At 46.8% G+C, this 14,751-nt stretch overlaps 1 protein-coding gene across 6 annotated transcripts in view; it reads left to right on the top strand.

Moving 5' to 3' along the window:
• Positions 1 to 14,751, top strand: part of PDE8A (phosphodiesterase 8A) — a 182,111-nt gene that overhangs the window by 31,236 nt on the left and 136,124 nt on the right. For 4 of the 6 annotated variants that reach the window (XR_014213405.1, XR_014213406.1, XR_014213407.1 and 1 more), the window contains exon 1: positions 4,327 to 5,177. The exons of 1 other annotated variant lie outside the window; for it this stretch is intronic. Coding sequence is in view for 2 of the 5 variants with exons in the window: in XM_082198424.1 (XP_082054550.1) it covers positions 4,932 to 5,177 (246 nt within the window). In the remaining 3 variants the exon portion in view is untranslated. Of the gene's footprint in view, positions 1 to 4,322; positions 5,178 to 14,751 lie in introns of those variants that run through there. One more of the 6 variants, XM_082198427.1, reaches the window with a different exon arrangement.

Below are 14,751 nucleotides of genomic sequence, written 5' to 3' on the forward strand. Positions count from 1 at the left end.
GGACAGAACCTCAGTTAGCTATGATGTATTTTTACTAATTTTATTGATTTGCCCCTCCCTGGCTATACCCATATCTGCTCAAGTGCCTTTTAAGGAGCAACTTGATCCGTAGAGATCAGCAAGTAAAGCAGAACGTAAGAGGCCTGCTGGCTCAGCGTAAAGGCAGTGTGTTCTCCTAGTGGCAAATCAGATGTCTATGGGAAGCCCATAAACAGGACCCTTCCCTCTTGCGATTCCCAGGAATTGGTTTTCAGAGGTATAGCGCCACTGACAGTGAAGGCACAACACAGCCACTGTGGCTAGCAGCCACTGAGAAGTCTTATCCAACATGAATTTGTCGAATCCTCTCCCAAACCAAACCAAGTTGGTAGTCATCATTGCCACCAGCGAAGTAGGGAACCTCCAGACAATTCTGGACTCCAGTTCCCATCATCCCTGACCACTGGACAGGTTGGCTGGGATTGATGGGACCTGGAGTCCAACAACATTTGGAGGGTGTCAGGTTCCCCATCCCCAAGTAAAGCTTTTTACACTGGAAATCTCTGCCAATTAAGCTGTTTTAAAAGGCCGGGGGGCTCGTGTATGTGTATGTAGATATATATGAAAATCTGGCAATACTATTCCACACCCCTAAAAATTATATTTAAAAAAATATTATTGCTGCAGGCTGCAAAACAGCAACATCCTATAAGTCGCAGCGAATTTAACCTGGTTTACTCCCAAGTATTCAGAGTATTGAAACCAGTAGTGCAGTGAGACAATTCTAAACTCTGGATTTCTTTTTTTTTTGGGGGGGGTATCTTTAGATCAGGGGTGGGGAACCTCAGGTCTGGGGGCCAAAGGCCACTTCTCTGTCTTTTGAGACTCTTCCTAGGCCACAGCCCTTTCTGGCTTTGTAGTGGGGGTGTTTTTTGCCTGGCTGGAATTTGTCCTTGAACTCTAATCATGCCTCTTGCTTCCTGGGTTGGAGGGTCCAGAGGGTTGTGGAGATGTCAAAACCAGCCTATTATAAGAAGCTAAAATTGACACCCACTGCCCTCTCCCCACTGGCATACAACCCTCAAAAGGTTCCCTTCAAGGGGATGTGGCCCCAGACAGAAATAAATTTCTCCAACTCCTCCTGCAATAACTGCTAAGATGTAAGAACATTTCTGCTTCCGCAGGCCTATGACCGGCTATGTTTTCCTGCATTTCATGGTGGTTACGTGTTTCAGATGGGTTTTTATTGTTAATGGTATTTTTATTACAGACGTACTCACTGCCTGGGGCTCATTTGAGAGGAAGAGCAGGATAGCGATGCGACAAAAGTTTCTTTTATTTTTTATTGCCCACCCTTCACCCTAAGCTGCAGGGCAGGTTACAACACCCAAGCACAATGCTAGAAACTGTTTAAAACAATTATACAACCTTAGAATCAAAGAAATGTAGCATTGGAAGGGACCCTGAGGATCATCTAGTCCAAACCCCTGCAAAGCAGTTTTCCCGTACAGGATCGAACCTGCAACCTTGGGGTTATCAGCACCACGCTCTAACCAACTGAGCTATCCAAGCTCAGTCTTCTTCCAGTTTTCTTTATTTCTATCCCTTCCTTCTTTTTCTCTTTCTCTTCTCTCTCTTTAACTTTTGTTTTCCTTTGGTGTCCTCTGCTCTGGGCCATTCTAAGCGTCCACAGAGGAAAGCGATGGTTGATGAAGGACCCTGAGTGAGAGGCAGGGAAGGGAAAAGACATCTGCAGACTGAGAGAAGAAAGGAAAGCTGCCAGGTGAGAGCTGGGAGGGTCCACCACTTTTGGTGTCAGGCAAAGGCAGACCCTCCCAGTGTCCCTATTTTCCAGGGGCAGTCCCGGATTTGCAAAAGCTGTCCCGGTTCCTGATTTGATGCTGGAATGCCCCACTTTTCCTGAGGACCATAGCTGTCAACATTCCCTTATCCCAGCGCTGTTTCCCACTGCTATCCCGGATTGTTAGATATCCCGTAGACTGTCCCCGGGACAGGTGAGGCTGCTGATCCCTTATTTTCAAATCTGAAAGTTGACAGCTATGCTGAGGATGTCCCTATTTTCACTGGCGAAACGTTGGAGGGGATGGAGTTATGTGACCCCATAGCAAAGGTGTATACAACCTTTCGAAGCCATCTGAGGGCAGAACTGCTTCAGGTTAGACTCCGCAGACCCAGAAATAGTACCTCGGGTTAAGAACTTTGCTTCAGGATGAGAACAGAAATTGCGCGGCGGCAGCAGGAGGCCCCATTAGCTAAAGTGGTGCTTCAGGTTAAGAACAGTTTCAGGTTAAGAACAGACCTCCAGAACGAATTAAGTTCTTAACCAGAGGTACCACTGTATAGGGAAGTAGTTTTTTACGCTTATAGTTTTAAAAAAATATTTTTATATATGTTAAAAGGTGCCCAGAGGGCTGGGGAAGCCCAGTCAGATGGGTGGGGTATAAATGAACCCAAAATTATGGAATAGGACGGCCCTATTTTCATGGGAGAAATGTTGGAGGGTATGGAAGGGTTAAGCGCTCCCCCTGGCCAACCGGCCACCTCTCCTGGGAAGCGACGCATTTGATCCGCACTGATTTCAAGCGCGGATTTTAACAGCCAGGGCCTGCTGCTCGCTCCGCTGAGCGGGGTCAGGATGGGGACCCCCGGGCGTTTACCCCAGCAGCCCTGCCCCGGGGGCAACCGATCCCCGCCCTCCTGCAGGCCGTGCGTAAAAACCTCTCCAGCAGGGCCAGCTCCGCCTCCGCTTCCTGCGCTTTGCTTTGCGCGCGAGAGGGCCGGCCGGCCGGACAGCCAGCCCACCCCCCCACCCCCAGGCCGGGCAGGCAGGCAGGCTGCCGATCCGAAGCAGCAACGGCGGAGGCGCGGGCAGGAGCGAGTGCAGAAGGAGGAGCCGCGCAAGGAGCCGGTTTGAAGTTCGCTCCTTCGCCGCCAGCCGGGCGCGCCGCGCCACATTGGCCCTCTCCGTTCATTTGCATTGACGCCAGTAAAGGCTGGAGGTCAGCGCTGGCGGGGGCTTTTATTGGCTGCGACGCGGCGGAGCCTGCCGGGGCTGTCAAACTCCCGGGCAGATCTTCTTCTTTTTTTCCTCCCCTTCCTTTTTTTCTTCTTTCCTCCCTCCTTTTCTTCTTTTTCTTCCTGGAGGTGTTTGGTTCTTACGGGAGGGCGGGTGCTGAAAAGGGTGAGATCGCGCAAGCCGGGAAGCCTCGCTCGCTACTGGGGAGGAGAAGGCGAGGCGAGTGCGCGGCTGGGCTGCGGAATCGGCGGCAGCTGCAAAGATTTCGCCGGGAGCGCCGCCGAGAGAAGCAGCAGAAGAGGGGAAAAGAAGAGGCGAGCAGCCCCCACGCCCCTGGGATTTTTTTTTAAAAAATATATTAGAAAAAGAACCCTCTCCGCTTCCCTCCTTTCTCGCCATTTTAATTCATTCCACGCAGATCGGAACTCCCCGCTCTCCTTTTTCTGCTTTCATTTTTCACTCCTTTTTTTTTAAAGGGGGGGGGAGCGCGCGCTCCGTTTTGGCGCAGAATAAAAGCCACATTTCAAAAAAACACACAACCAAAATGGAAACGGAGGAGGAGACCTCGGCTACCGGCTGGAGAATCTCGGTTTTTTTTTCTTCCTTGTGAAAAACTTAACCTTCTCTGTGTTTGTTACAATTCCTGCTGCTCTTCTGGGGGAAGGGAAGAGAAGAGGAAGACGGAGAAATCCTCGCTCCTCTCCTGGGCTTGACCCTGCCCCTGCTCCTGCTCCATCCCCCCCCCCGCGTCCCCGCGCCTTCTCCCAAGGGTGCAGTTATTAAGATGCTCTCCATTTCTACGGGTCTGCTTTTGCATCGGCGCTCGTGCCTCGCGTTGATGCGCTCCGTTTGCAAGCTTCCCTCTCGCCTCTTTTTGGGGTGTGTGTATTTGGGATAAAGGGGGTTCTCGGTGCCCCTTGAATGGAAGGCCGTTGCTGGGTTGAAAGAAGCGCCTTCTTTTTTAACCCTAACCTTCCAGGAAGAAGAGTTAATCCGGAAGAGAAGCCCTTTCCGAAGAAAAGAGAGGAAGTAACGTGTGAATGTCCGTAACGCGTTTCCAGGTTTTCAAGCGCAGCTGTTGCGAAAGAGGTGGTGGAGGAAGAGGAGGGGGAAGCGTTTGGCTAGGAATGTGAATTTGATGGGCGCTTCATGAGGTTCCCACGATAACATCAGAGGGGGCTTTATTCGCCCCCACCCCCCGTCCAGGAAGCCCCACTTGGGAACTGATTTATTTTAATCTTTTGGGTGGAAGGCAATATCCGACCCACTTGTGGGGGGCCTGGAGGCGGGGGGGGGGCTTGGGGTGTGGAAGGGTAGGGCTGGGGGGGGGAGGGCCCCCACCTACTTCGATGTAATTTCCAATACACTAGGAATACAAACGTGGGGGGAAATACTTCTTTTTTTTAGGTTCTAAGGAGGGAGCCGAGAATTAGTACATTCTGGCATGGATCTGGCTTCTAATTAAACAGGAAGACTGAGGAGGGGGGCTGGGGATTTCCCCCAATTTTCTATCTCTCTGCCCCCCCTCTTTCAACTGACTTTTTTTTGGTGGTGGTGGGGTTTGCCAGTTAAACGCTGCTCCCTCCAGCCCTTCTTTTTAACCCACTTTCTGAGGTTGAGATCATCAAGACAATCAGTTTTGTAGGGTCAAAAAGAAGAAGGGGGGGAAAGCCCCTCCGCGCGCCCCCCACCCCAATTTCTCATCCGCCACCAGCCATGCGCCTTTGGGTTTGGGGTTTCTGCCTAAGGAACAGCTGACGATGTGGAGTGAAGCCGTGGATCAGGAACCAGATACGAACTATTAAGAGAAAGGAGTCACCAAGGAGCCCGTTTTCCCAAGAGGAAAAGAGGAAAGGGGGGAAAGAGAAAAAGGAGACGAGGTAATCTTGAGCACTAGCGGCTTGAAACCGCCACCATGGGCTGCGCTCCCAGCATCCACATCTCAGACAGCAGGGTGGTTTATCACAGTAGCAAAGAGACGGAGGACTCGAACTCGTCGTCGCAGCAGCAGCAGCAGCAACAACAGCAAGGCAACCCTGTGTCTGGATTATTCATTAAATCTTCCAACACCTCGACGTACAAGTTGAGGACTAATCCTTCCAAGAAAGACAAACAGGACAACATGGAGGGGGAGTCTCGCACCAGCAGATCCAGTGTTAAGGTAATGGAAAAAGTCGAGTCGTTTGGTGGAAGGGGGACGCCTTGTTGGTTCCTGTACGTTTCTCTTATTGATAGATATATCGAACAGGATATTGGCCCCTGTCTGTGGAGTTGGGTTTTAGGTTGGTTGGGGATCTGAAAATGGCTACTTTAGCGGAGTTATTTATCCCCCCCCCCCATTCATCCTTTTGCAAACAGAATTAAGTTTTAAGGGTTACACACTATGCCCTGTAGCAAGAGGTGCAGAAAATCTATATATGCCAATTTCATATTGTTTGAACTTTCTTGGGCCTGCATGTATCTAGTAGTGTAAGAATGTCACAGTAGCAAAGCTATTATTATTTTATCCCTGCCACCCCCTGGACCCTTTTAAGTTACCAAGTTTTTGTGGATTTAAGCAAAAGTTTGTTTTTAACCCCCCCCCCGACCTGAAACATAATGGATTAGAACTGTTGATTTAAGACACTGATTTTTTTCACACGCAAACGAACACAGAGCACGCTGGCCTTCTGAACTTTTGCAAGGATTTGTGAGCGTTCGTGTGCAGATCAGGAACAAAATTCACCAAGGTTAACGATAAAGGTGGTCAGAAGGGGAAACCTGTAAAAACCCGGTTGGATTTTTGCAATAAATGTGTGGTTGCCTATTGTGAGATGTTCCAGGTGAATTCACTATGTAGAAAATTTACAAGCAAGTTTGTTTAGGATTAGGGTAATCAAAACCACAAAGGTCATCCCACAAGAACTGAAAGACAAAAAGGCACTAGGCATATTGACTCAACTAAGAAAATAAATATTTTTAAGGATCAAAATAGACGTACGAATGCCTGCCCTGTTCAAGGTTTACAGCCCAGTTAAACTGCTATGCTCAAAATAATAAAATGAATTATACTAAAGCTTGAAATATTGATTTCAGTGAATACTTGATTTCAGTGAAACCTCATTATTCACTTTTTAAAAGCTTATTTAATATATACCTCACCTTTTGGCCAAAGTGCTCAGGGTGGCGTATACAGCTGTGTCCCATTTTTATACCTGCAACAGCCCTGACAGGTAGATCAGGTAAAGAAACTGACCTAGACTCAGGCCTAGGGGAAACGGTGATCTAAACTAAGCAGATATTAGAACTTGGTTGTATTTGAGCTAAACTGAGCAGCCTGGGTGCTGCATTGAACTGGATTTAACGTGTGAATGAAGATGCAAACTGTCTTAATTTCAACTGCTTCAAGCTGTTTGCTGAAGTCTAGGTGGTTTGTTTACCAGGCAATTCTGTAGGGACCATTTGCTGTCAACATCCCCTGGTGTGTTTTCATACTTTAGGGTATTCTGTTGCAATGATCAGTTGCAATAAAACAAACAAGAGCTAGAGATGTCCGTGAAATTACGTACTGATTTTAATTCTAGGTGTGCATACTAGGAAGGGAGGAAGAAGGTGGTAAGCTTAGATTATGAAACCTAAATGCAGTGCTTTTTTTCCTTAATTTTTTTTTAAGGGGTACTCTCATTTTCCTACTCATATTGAAATACTGCCCATCAATGAGGCCAAACTTAGATTCGCAAAATGTTTAGGGGTATGTGTACTGCTGCGTCCCCCCAGGAAAAAAGGCATTGTCTAAATGTAACGCCTGTTGCTTTTTCCCATGTAGGACGAGCCAGGTGGCTGGTTTTATGTTGAGCAAAGTGTGTGTGTGTGTGGAATGGCTAAAATTCTCATGCCCAGCTCCTCTCCTGCAGTGTTCAAAATTTCCCAGGCACCAGGTGCATTTAGCTATTAGTGTGGGACCAGTTGCGACTACATGGAGATTTCTGGGTACCATGGTTGGTGGTCACTAGGGGTGCCAACTAGAATAAAACGGGGTGTGTGTGTCCTAGGTAAGCCCCGCCATTCATAATCGACCACACGACACAATTTAAATGGCAATGCTCATCAACTGGGGGGGGGGCAGCTCCCTCAAATTTTTTTTTTTTGGGGGGGGACTAAAGGACCTAGGCCCCTAGGAGTTGACTCCTATGGCAACCACAGTTTTAAAACCTCTGCCTTTCGATTTCCACTGTGTGTTTTTCTCCCTCTTGTTGGCCACAGTCAAGCAATGTTGTTGAGATCATAGAATTGAGCCTTGGAAAGGGACATCTTGTCATCTAGTCCAATCCCCTGGCGAGTAGACATTCCGTTGCGGCTCTCACAACCTAGGTTTAAGGTGCTCTTTGGCACCTAGCTTGTATATCTTGAGTTTCTAAGACTGCTCTGCTGTACGTAATCAAAACTGAAGCCCCACCCCTCCACCGTCAAAACCAGCTTTAAAGTAAAGGTAAAGGGACCCCTGACCATTAGGTCTAGTCGTGGCTGACTCTGGGGTTGTGGCGCTCATCTTGCTTTATTAGCCGAGGGAACTGGCATACAGCTTCCGGATCACATGGCAAGCATGACTAAGCTGCTTCTGGCGAACCAGAGCAGCACATGGAAACACTGTTTATCTTCCCGCCGGAGTGGTACCTATTTATCTACTTGCACTGGCGTGCTTTCAAACTGCTAGGTGGGCAGGAGCTGGGACCGAGCAAAGAGAGCTCACCCTGTCATGGGGATTTGAACTGCCGACCTTCTGATCAGCAAGCCCTAGGCTCTGTGGTTTAACCCACAGCACCACCCACATCCCTAGCGTTAAAGTACGTAAAGCAAAAAACATTAGGTGATCCAGTCTCAGGGATCACGCTTCCAAGGAATTAAGTTCCGATTAAATCAGTGTGGATTTGTTGTGACTTTTAAGCAAGGCTCTGATCTGCTGCATCTGAGTAAACCCCATCAAACAAATTTGTACTTGCTTCTGAGTAAATGTGTAGGGCCAGAGCGGCAATCCTCTATGCCAATGAGGCTGATCAGAACTTAAGCCTAAGATTCATGTGTTGCAAACTCTGATCTTGGCATGTGAAAGGGTCAATATTTTTTTATTATTCATTTGTTTATTTATTGAGGGGATAAAATAGTTCTCAGGCTTCTTGCGAGATCGCTAAGGATTTGTGTGGCATCTCTTAGCATTTTTGCTTTTCATGGACGGTTACCGAGTGATCACAAGAAGCTCTTAAAGGAGAAGTAATATAGTTGTGTGTAGGTGACTTTTGAAATGTATTTTTGTCTCAGTTTTAGTCGCTTTTCCTATAAGCCTTCAAATATATGAAGAAAGAAGAAAAGATAGCAAATATTGATATATGACAGACATACAGTTGAGTGAGCGATGGGTGGGGTGGACTTATATATTATAAACGTTGCATAAAACATCTTTATCTCTTGTACTATTTCCAAGTCGAATGGTGAAATTGCAACCACTGTGGTAAATGAAATCAAATTAGGTATACGACCCCAAAACTCTGAAATGTGTGTTTAATTCCCACCCGCCACCTCTCTTATTCAGTATAGGATTGAGGATTTAACAAAGATCACCAGGGCAGATGCGCACCACACATTTAAAACATATCACTCCAGAGCAAATGGCTTTCCTCTAAAGTATCATGGGAAATGTGGTTTGCTATCTCACTGGGAATTGTAGTTCACTGAAACTATAGTCTCCATGATTCTTTGCGTAGGTGGGGGCGGTCATGTGCACTTAATGTGCTTTAAATGTGTGGTGTGAATTTGCAGAGACTGTGATCTTGCAGTAAAATTTAGAAGGGGCTCTCTGGTTGATTTCAGTCTGAATTCAAGATACTACTACTTAATGGATTTAAGGCAGAGATAGGGAACCTGGTCAGGGATGATGGGGGATGTAGTTCACCAGAGGTTGCAGGTTCGATCCCCGAACGGGACAATTTACATACTCCTGTATTGCAGGGGGTTGGGATTAGATGATCCACTCTACAATTTTACGATTCTATGACTACCGTATTTACGCGAATCTGATGCGCCATCAAATCTAATGCGTGCCTCAGTTTTCAAAACCTTGAAACCAAGAAGGTATTTGCCATGCCAGCGGTGTTTTTCAAGTTTGCAACCGAATCTGATGCGCCATCATATCTAATGCGCACCCTAATTTTTGCAAAGTGATTTGGCCAAAAAAAGGTGCGCATTGCATTCGAGTAAATATGGTATGTCTATATCTATATATGCTGCCTCATGAATTGGGAGCACCTTTTAAATAAGATGGGACACGGGTGGCGCTGTGGGTTAAACCACAGAGCCTAGGACTTGCTGATTAGAAGGTCGGCGGTTTGAATCCCCGTGACGGGTTGAGCTCTCATCGCTCGGTCCCTGCTCCTGCCAACCGAGCAGTTCGAAAGCACGTCGAAGTGCAAGTAGATAAATAGGTACCACTCCGGCAGGAAGGTAAACGGCGTTTCTGTGTGCTGCTCTGGTTCTCCAGAAGTGGCTTAGTCATGCTGGCCACATGACCCAGAATTGGCCAATAAAGCAAGATGAGCGCCGCAACCCCAGATTCGGTCACGACTGGACCTAATGGTCAGGGGTCCCTTTACCTCTACCTTTAAATAAGATTGGTTAATTGATTAAACCTTGAATCTCCAGAGATGATACCTCATGTCGGTTCTTTGACGAGAACAAGCAAGGCTAACATACTCTACTCCTTTCCTCTCCTCTCTTAAACAGAATGGGTTTTACTCATGAGCTAAGTAGGAGAGTGTGGACTTTATTTATTTATGAATGGTGCATAAAATGAGTTTGCTCTTTATTCTGTACTGCATTCACGTTGTGCTCCTTTTCGCTGCAGTTGACATATAATGTACACGACGGTGTCTAACTTGACTGCATGCATCAGTGAAAGGAGTTGCAGCCTCATCTCCTGCTGTTTGCCATGTCACCGGCAGCTGAAAAGTAAAAAAGAACAAAGGGTCTTGTGGCACCTGAAAGACGGGACAAATTTATTGTGCCGTGAGCTTTCGTGGGGAACAAGCACGATGATTTGGCTTTAAAACCTGGCAGAACCCGTGCAATAACTTGAGCCATAAAAAGAGAAGGAGTGCATAAATAACATATGTGAGCCAGAGATTGTGATTTATTCTGTATCTATTAATTTGATGTGTCTGTTGTCAGATAATCCATCCCAGACCAAATGGAAGGGTGGCTGTGTTTTTTAAATGCACATTGTCATTGCAATCTGAATGCTGTTCCATGTAACTTCATAACCTTTGTTTTATTTCATTTTTAAAAAGCCCATAATATTAATACTCTAATAGCAAGGCCTATTATTATTACTATTTCGTCGTGAACGGTCGGGAACCAAAATGTCAAGTGTGGGGTCAGGAAGGCGTCCTCTCTGTCTGAGCGCTCGTCCATAGACCGGCCTGCGAGCGCCCTCCCCAACATGACGATATTGAACCTATTTAATTACAGTGGTGCTTCGCAAGACGAAAAGAATCCGTTCTGTGATTCTCTTCTTCTAGCGTTTTTTTTGTCTTGCGAAGCAAGCCCATTGACGGATTAGCGCTATTAGCGGCTTTTAGCGGCTTATCTTATCGGATCAGCTGATAAGCAGCTTAGCGGCTTAGAAAAAGGGGGGAGGAAAAAAACCCCGCAGGAACTCGCAAGACATTTTCGTCTTGCGAAGCAAGCCCATAGGAGATACGTTTTGCGAAGCACCTCCAAAACGGAAAACTCTTTCGTCTAGCGAGTTTTCCGTCTTGCGGGGCATTCGTCTTGCGGGGCACCACTGTATTTTAAAAAAATAAAATCATTCAAGGTTAGCAAGGAACAGCTTATTTGGGTTTGGTCCATGCATCAGTCACGTTTCTACAGTGGTACCTCAGGTTACATACGCTTCAGGTTACATGCACTTCAGGTTGCAGACTCCGCTAACCCAGAAATAGTGCTTCAGGTTAAGAACTTTGCTTCAGGATGAGAACAGAAATCATTCTCTGGCGGTGCAGCGGCAACAGGAGGCCCCATTAGCTAAAGTGGTGTTTTAGGTTAAGAACGGACCTCCAGAACGAATTAAGTACTTAACCCAAGGTACCACTGTATTCTAATACACAGAAAAAAATGGGTCTGCAGAGTCTCAAGCTGCATGTTTTTCCCCTTTCACCTGTTACCTGACTCTTCCGACTTGCCGCGTCAAAGACTGAACCTGGGACCTTGCGCATATATAAAGCAGGCACTCTGCCACTTCGACAGCCTTCCTGCTGCAATCGTCTGTTCTCTTGACACATGGTGAAATCCAAATGGCACACATTAGACCGCCAGGTGTGTAAATGTCTTTGGCACTGTCGTTCTTGGCATCGTGAAAGCCAGGTTAGACTGGATCGACGTGATCTGGCTCCCCAGTCAAATATATATTTCCCCACTAAAGTGCAGTCTTTTATTTTACCTTCGCGCTGGCTATAAAGATTCAATTTAATTATTACTGCATTTCTATCCCACATTTTGGCGCTGTGGTCTAAACCACAGAGCCTAGGGCTTGCCGATCAGAAGGTCGGCAGTTTGATTCCCCGCGACGGGGTGAGCTCTCATCGCTCGGTCCCTGCTCCTGCCAACCGAGCAGTTCGAAAGCACGTCGAAGTGCAAGTAGATAAATAGGTACCACTCTGGCGGGAAGGTAAACGGTGTTTCTGTGTGCTGCTCTGGTTTGCCAGAAGCGGCTTAGTCATGCTGGCCACATGACCTGGAAGCTGTATGCCGGCTCCCTCGGCCAATAAAGCGAGATGAGCGCCGCAACCCCAGAGTCATAGAATCATAGAATCATAGAGTTGGAAGAGACCACAAGGGCCATCGAGTCCAACCCCCTGCCAAGCAGGAAACACCATCAGAGCACTCCTGACATATGGTTGTCAAGCCTCTGCTTAAAGACCTCCAAAGTAGGAGACTCCACCACACTCCTTGGCAGCAAATTCCACTGTCGAACAGCTCTTACTGTCAGGAAGTTCTTCCTAATGTTTAGGTGGAATCTTCTTTCTTGTAGTTTGGATCCATTGCTCTGTTTCCGCTTCTCTGGAGCAGCAGAAAACAACCTTTCTCCCTCCTCTATGTGACATCCTTTGATATATTTGAACATGGCTATCATATCACCCCTTAACCTCCTCTTCTCCAGGCTAAACATGCCCAGCTCCCTTAGCCGTTCCTCATAAGGCATCGTTTCCAGGCCTTTGACCATTTTGGTTGCCCTCCTCTGGACACGTTCCAGTTTGTCAGTGTCCTTCTTGAATTGTGGTGCCCAGACTGGACCTACTGGTCAGGGGTCCCTTTACCCTTATCCCACATTTTACTCCAGGGAGCTCAAGGGGGCAGAATGGGTTCTGTCCCTCCTCGTTTCATCCCCACAACAAGCCTGCAAAATAGGTTAGGCTGAGAGGCAACGACTGGCCCAAAGTCACCCTGTGACCTTTGTGGCCAAGTGGGGATTTGGTTTCCTAGTCCAACACTCCTGCTACTGGCTCGCTAGTGTGGTAAAACCAAAAGAACAGCTATCTAGCAAAGATGTGAGGAAGCTGCTTTCAGATTACAGTGGTACCTCGGGTTACATACGCTTCAGGTTACAGACTCTGCTAACCCAGAAATAGTTCCTCGGGTTAAGAACTTTACCTCAGGATGAGAACAGAAACCGTGTTCTGGTGGTGCGGCAGCAGCAGGAGGCCCCATTAGCTAAAGTGGTGCTTCAGGTTAAGAACAGTTTCAGGTTAAGAACGGATCTCCGGAACGAATTAAGTACTTAACCCAAGGTACCACTGTACCTGTTTTTGTGAGCATTCATTCTGATTTGTTTGTAGGGAGGTGTGACAAAGTTATACGTCCCCACCCTTTGTGTCGCATTTCCCGTCATTTCCTTGGTCTCAAGAAGTCCAATTTCTTCCCTTTTTTGGGGTGAGGGAACACATCTGTCATGCAAAAGTTCAGAACCAACTTTAATGGTGGGACCTGAGTTCACTAGCATGTGATGCAATTCTCCATTCTCGTCCACGAATGGTTGTGGGTCGGGCTTCCTCGCTGGTCTGAGCAAGCAAGCTGCTTCCTATCCCTGTTGTCAGAAATCCCGTAAATTAAATCATGCGTTCTGTGATGTGCCTGATAGTGGTGGTCCAGGTGGCTGAAAGTTAGGTCAGGTACAAGGCAGCTTTCGATGTTCTTACGGAATTGCATGATGACTGAAATCCTGATGGATGTCCGTATGCAGTCTTCATAAATTTGACTCATTACCAGGGCGAATGGGAAGTCTCACACCTACTTACCCCCAAATACAGATAGGTAGCCGTGTTGGTCTGCCATAGTCAAAATAAAAAAAATTCCTTCCAGTAGCACCTTAAAGACCAACTAAGTTAGTTCTTGGTATGAGCTTTCGTGTGCATGCACACTTCTTCAGATACACTGAAACAGAAGTTGCCAGATCCTTCTATATAGTGAGAAGGTGGGGAGGGGTATTACTCAGAAGGGTGGTGGGAATGGGAGATTGGCAGATAGCTGAGATGAGCCTGTTGACGACTCTTAACGACTACAATAGGTCTTACAGGAAAAGGCAAGGGGTGAGAAGGTAAGAAATGGCTTAGTCATGTATAATGAGATAAGAATCCAATGTCTTTGTTCAGACCAGGTCTCTCCATGGTTTTAAGTTTGGTAATGAGTTGCAATTCAGCAGCTTCTCTTTCCAGTCTATTTCTGAAATTCCTTTGTAGTAAAACAGCTACTTTGAGATCTTGTATAGAATGTCCTGGGAGATTGAAGTGTTCTCCTACTGGTTTCTCTGTTTTGTGATTACCCCCAATGTTATTTTAATTCGAACTGTGGGATTTTGGCCATGGTAGGCACAGAGTTAATTACTTGGGCATGACAACAAAAGTGGCAAACATGGGTGGCAGATTCATTAATAAAATAAATCCCAGTGTCACCAGGACTGCAGGTGTAAAGGTGATACGTGGAGAGGATTGGTGTGCTTGTCTTTATATAGCACCAATGAAAAGTGTAGCAAACTTTGCTGAGATTCAGTGTTAGACTCTAAGATCCCTTTAAACCCTGTGCTCATCTAGCTCCGCCTCCTGACAATGGGACATAATTGGTGACGGTTCAGCCTCTGTTTAAAAACCTTCGGAGGCTGTCTGCTCTTTCACTGAACTGCTCATACTATCAGAAACTTCCTCTTAATGCTTAGCTGAAATTCTTTCCTTGTCGGCTGAAATGCTGTGGCAGGGATGGATGGGAATTGCACGTCAAAGTATCTAGAGGTCGTCAGATCAGTATCAGCTGATGTAAGCAGTCCATAGCAAGGATATGAACCAGGGCCAATTTTTGCCAAGCTGCTGCCTTCCAGGTGTATTTTGGGGGCTGATGGGAGTTGTAGTCCAGTAACATCTGGAAGGCAAAGCCTGGTTTGCAGCATTCAGATTAACCACACACACACACACACACACACACACACACACACACAAAATATCCCACTCCTTTTTGAAAAATGGATCAAACAGACAGTGTTAGAAACTCCCATTGTTCTAGGTGCCTTTTGCAACAGGGAATTTCATTAGCGCGAGCCGCTTCTCAACTCTGGGCGCAGTGCTGCGTCTAAGATTTCAGATTAAAACTGCAGAGTGGAAGGAAAGGAGGACCTTTTTCTGCCTCCCCACTTCCAGCTACAGTGGTACCTCGGGTTAAGT

The sequence above is a fragment of the Podarcis vaucheri genome, assembly GCF_965113315.1.
Source record: "Podarcis vaucheri genome assembly, chromosome: 14".
Classification (NCBI taxonomy): Eukaryota; Metazoa; Chordata; class Lepidosauria; order Squamata; family Lacertidae; genus Podarcis; species Podarcis vaucheri.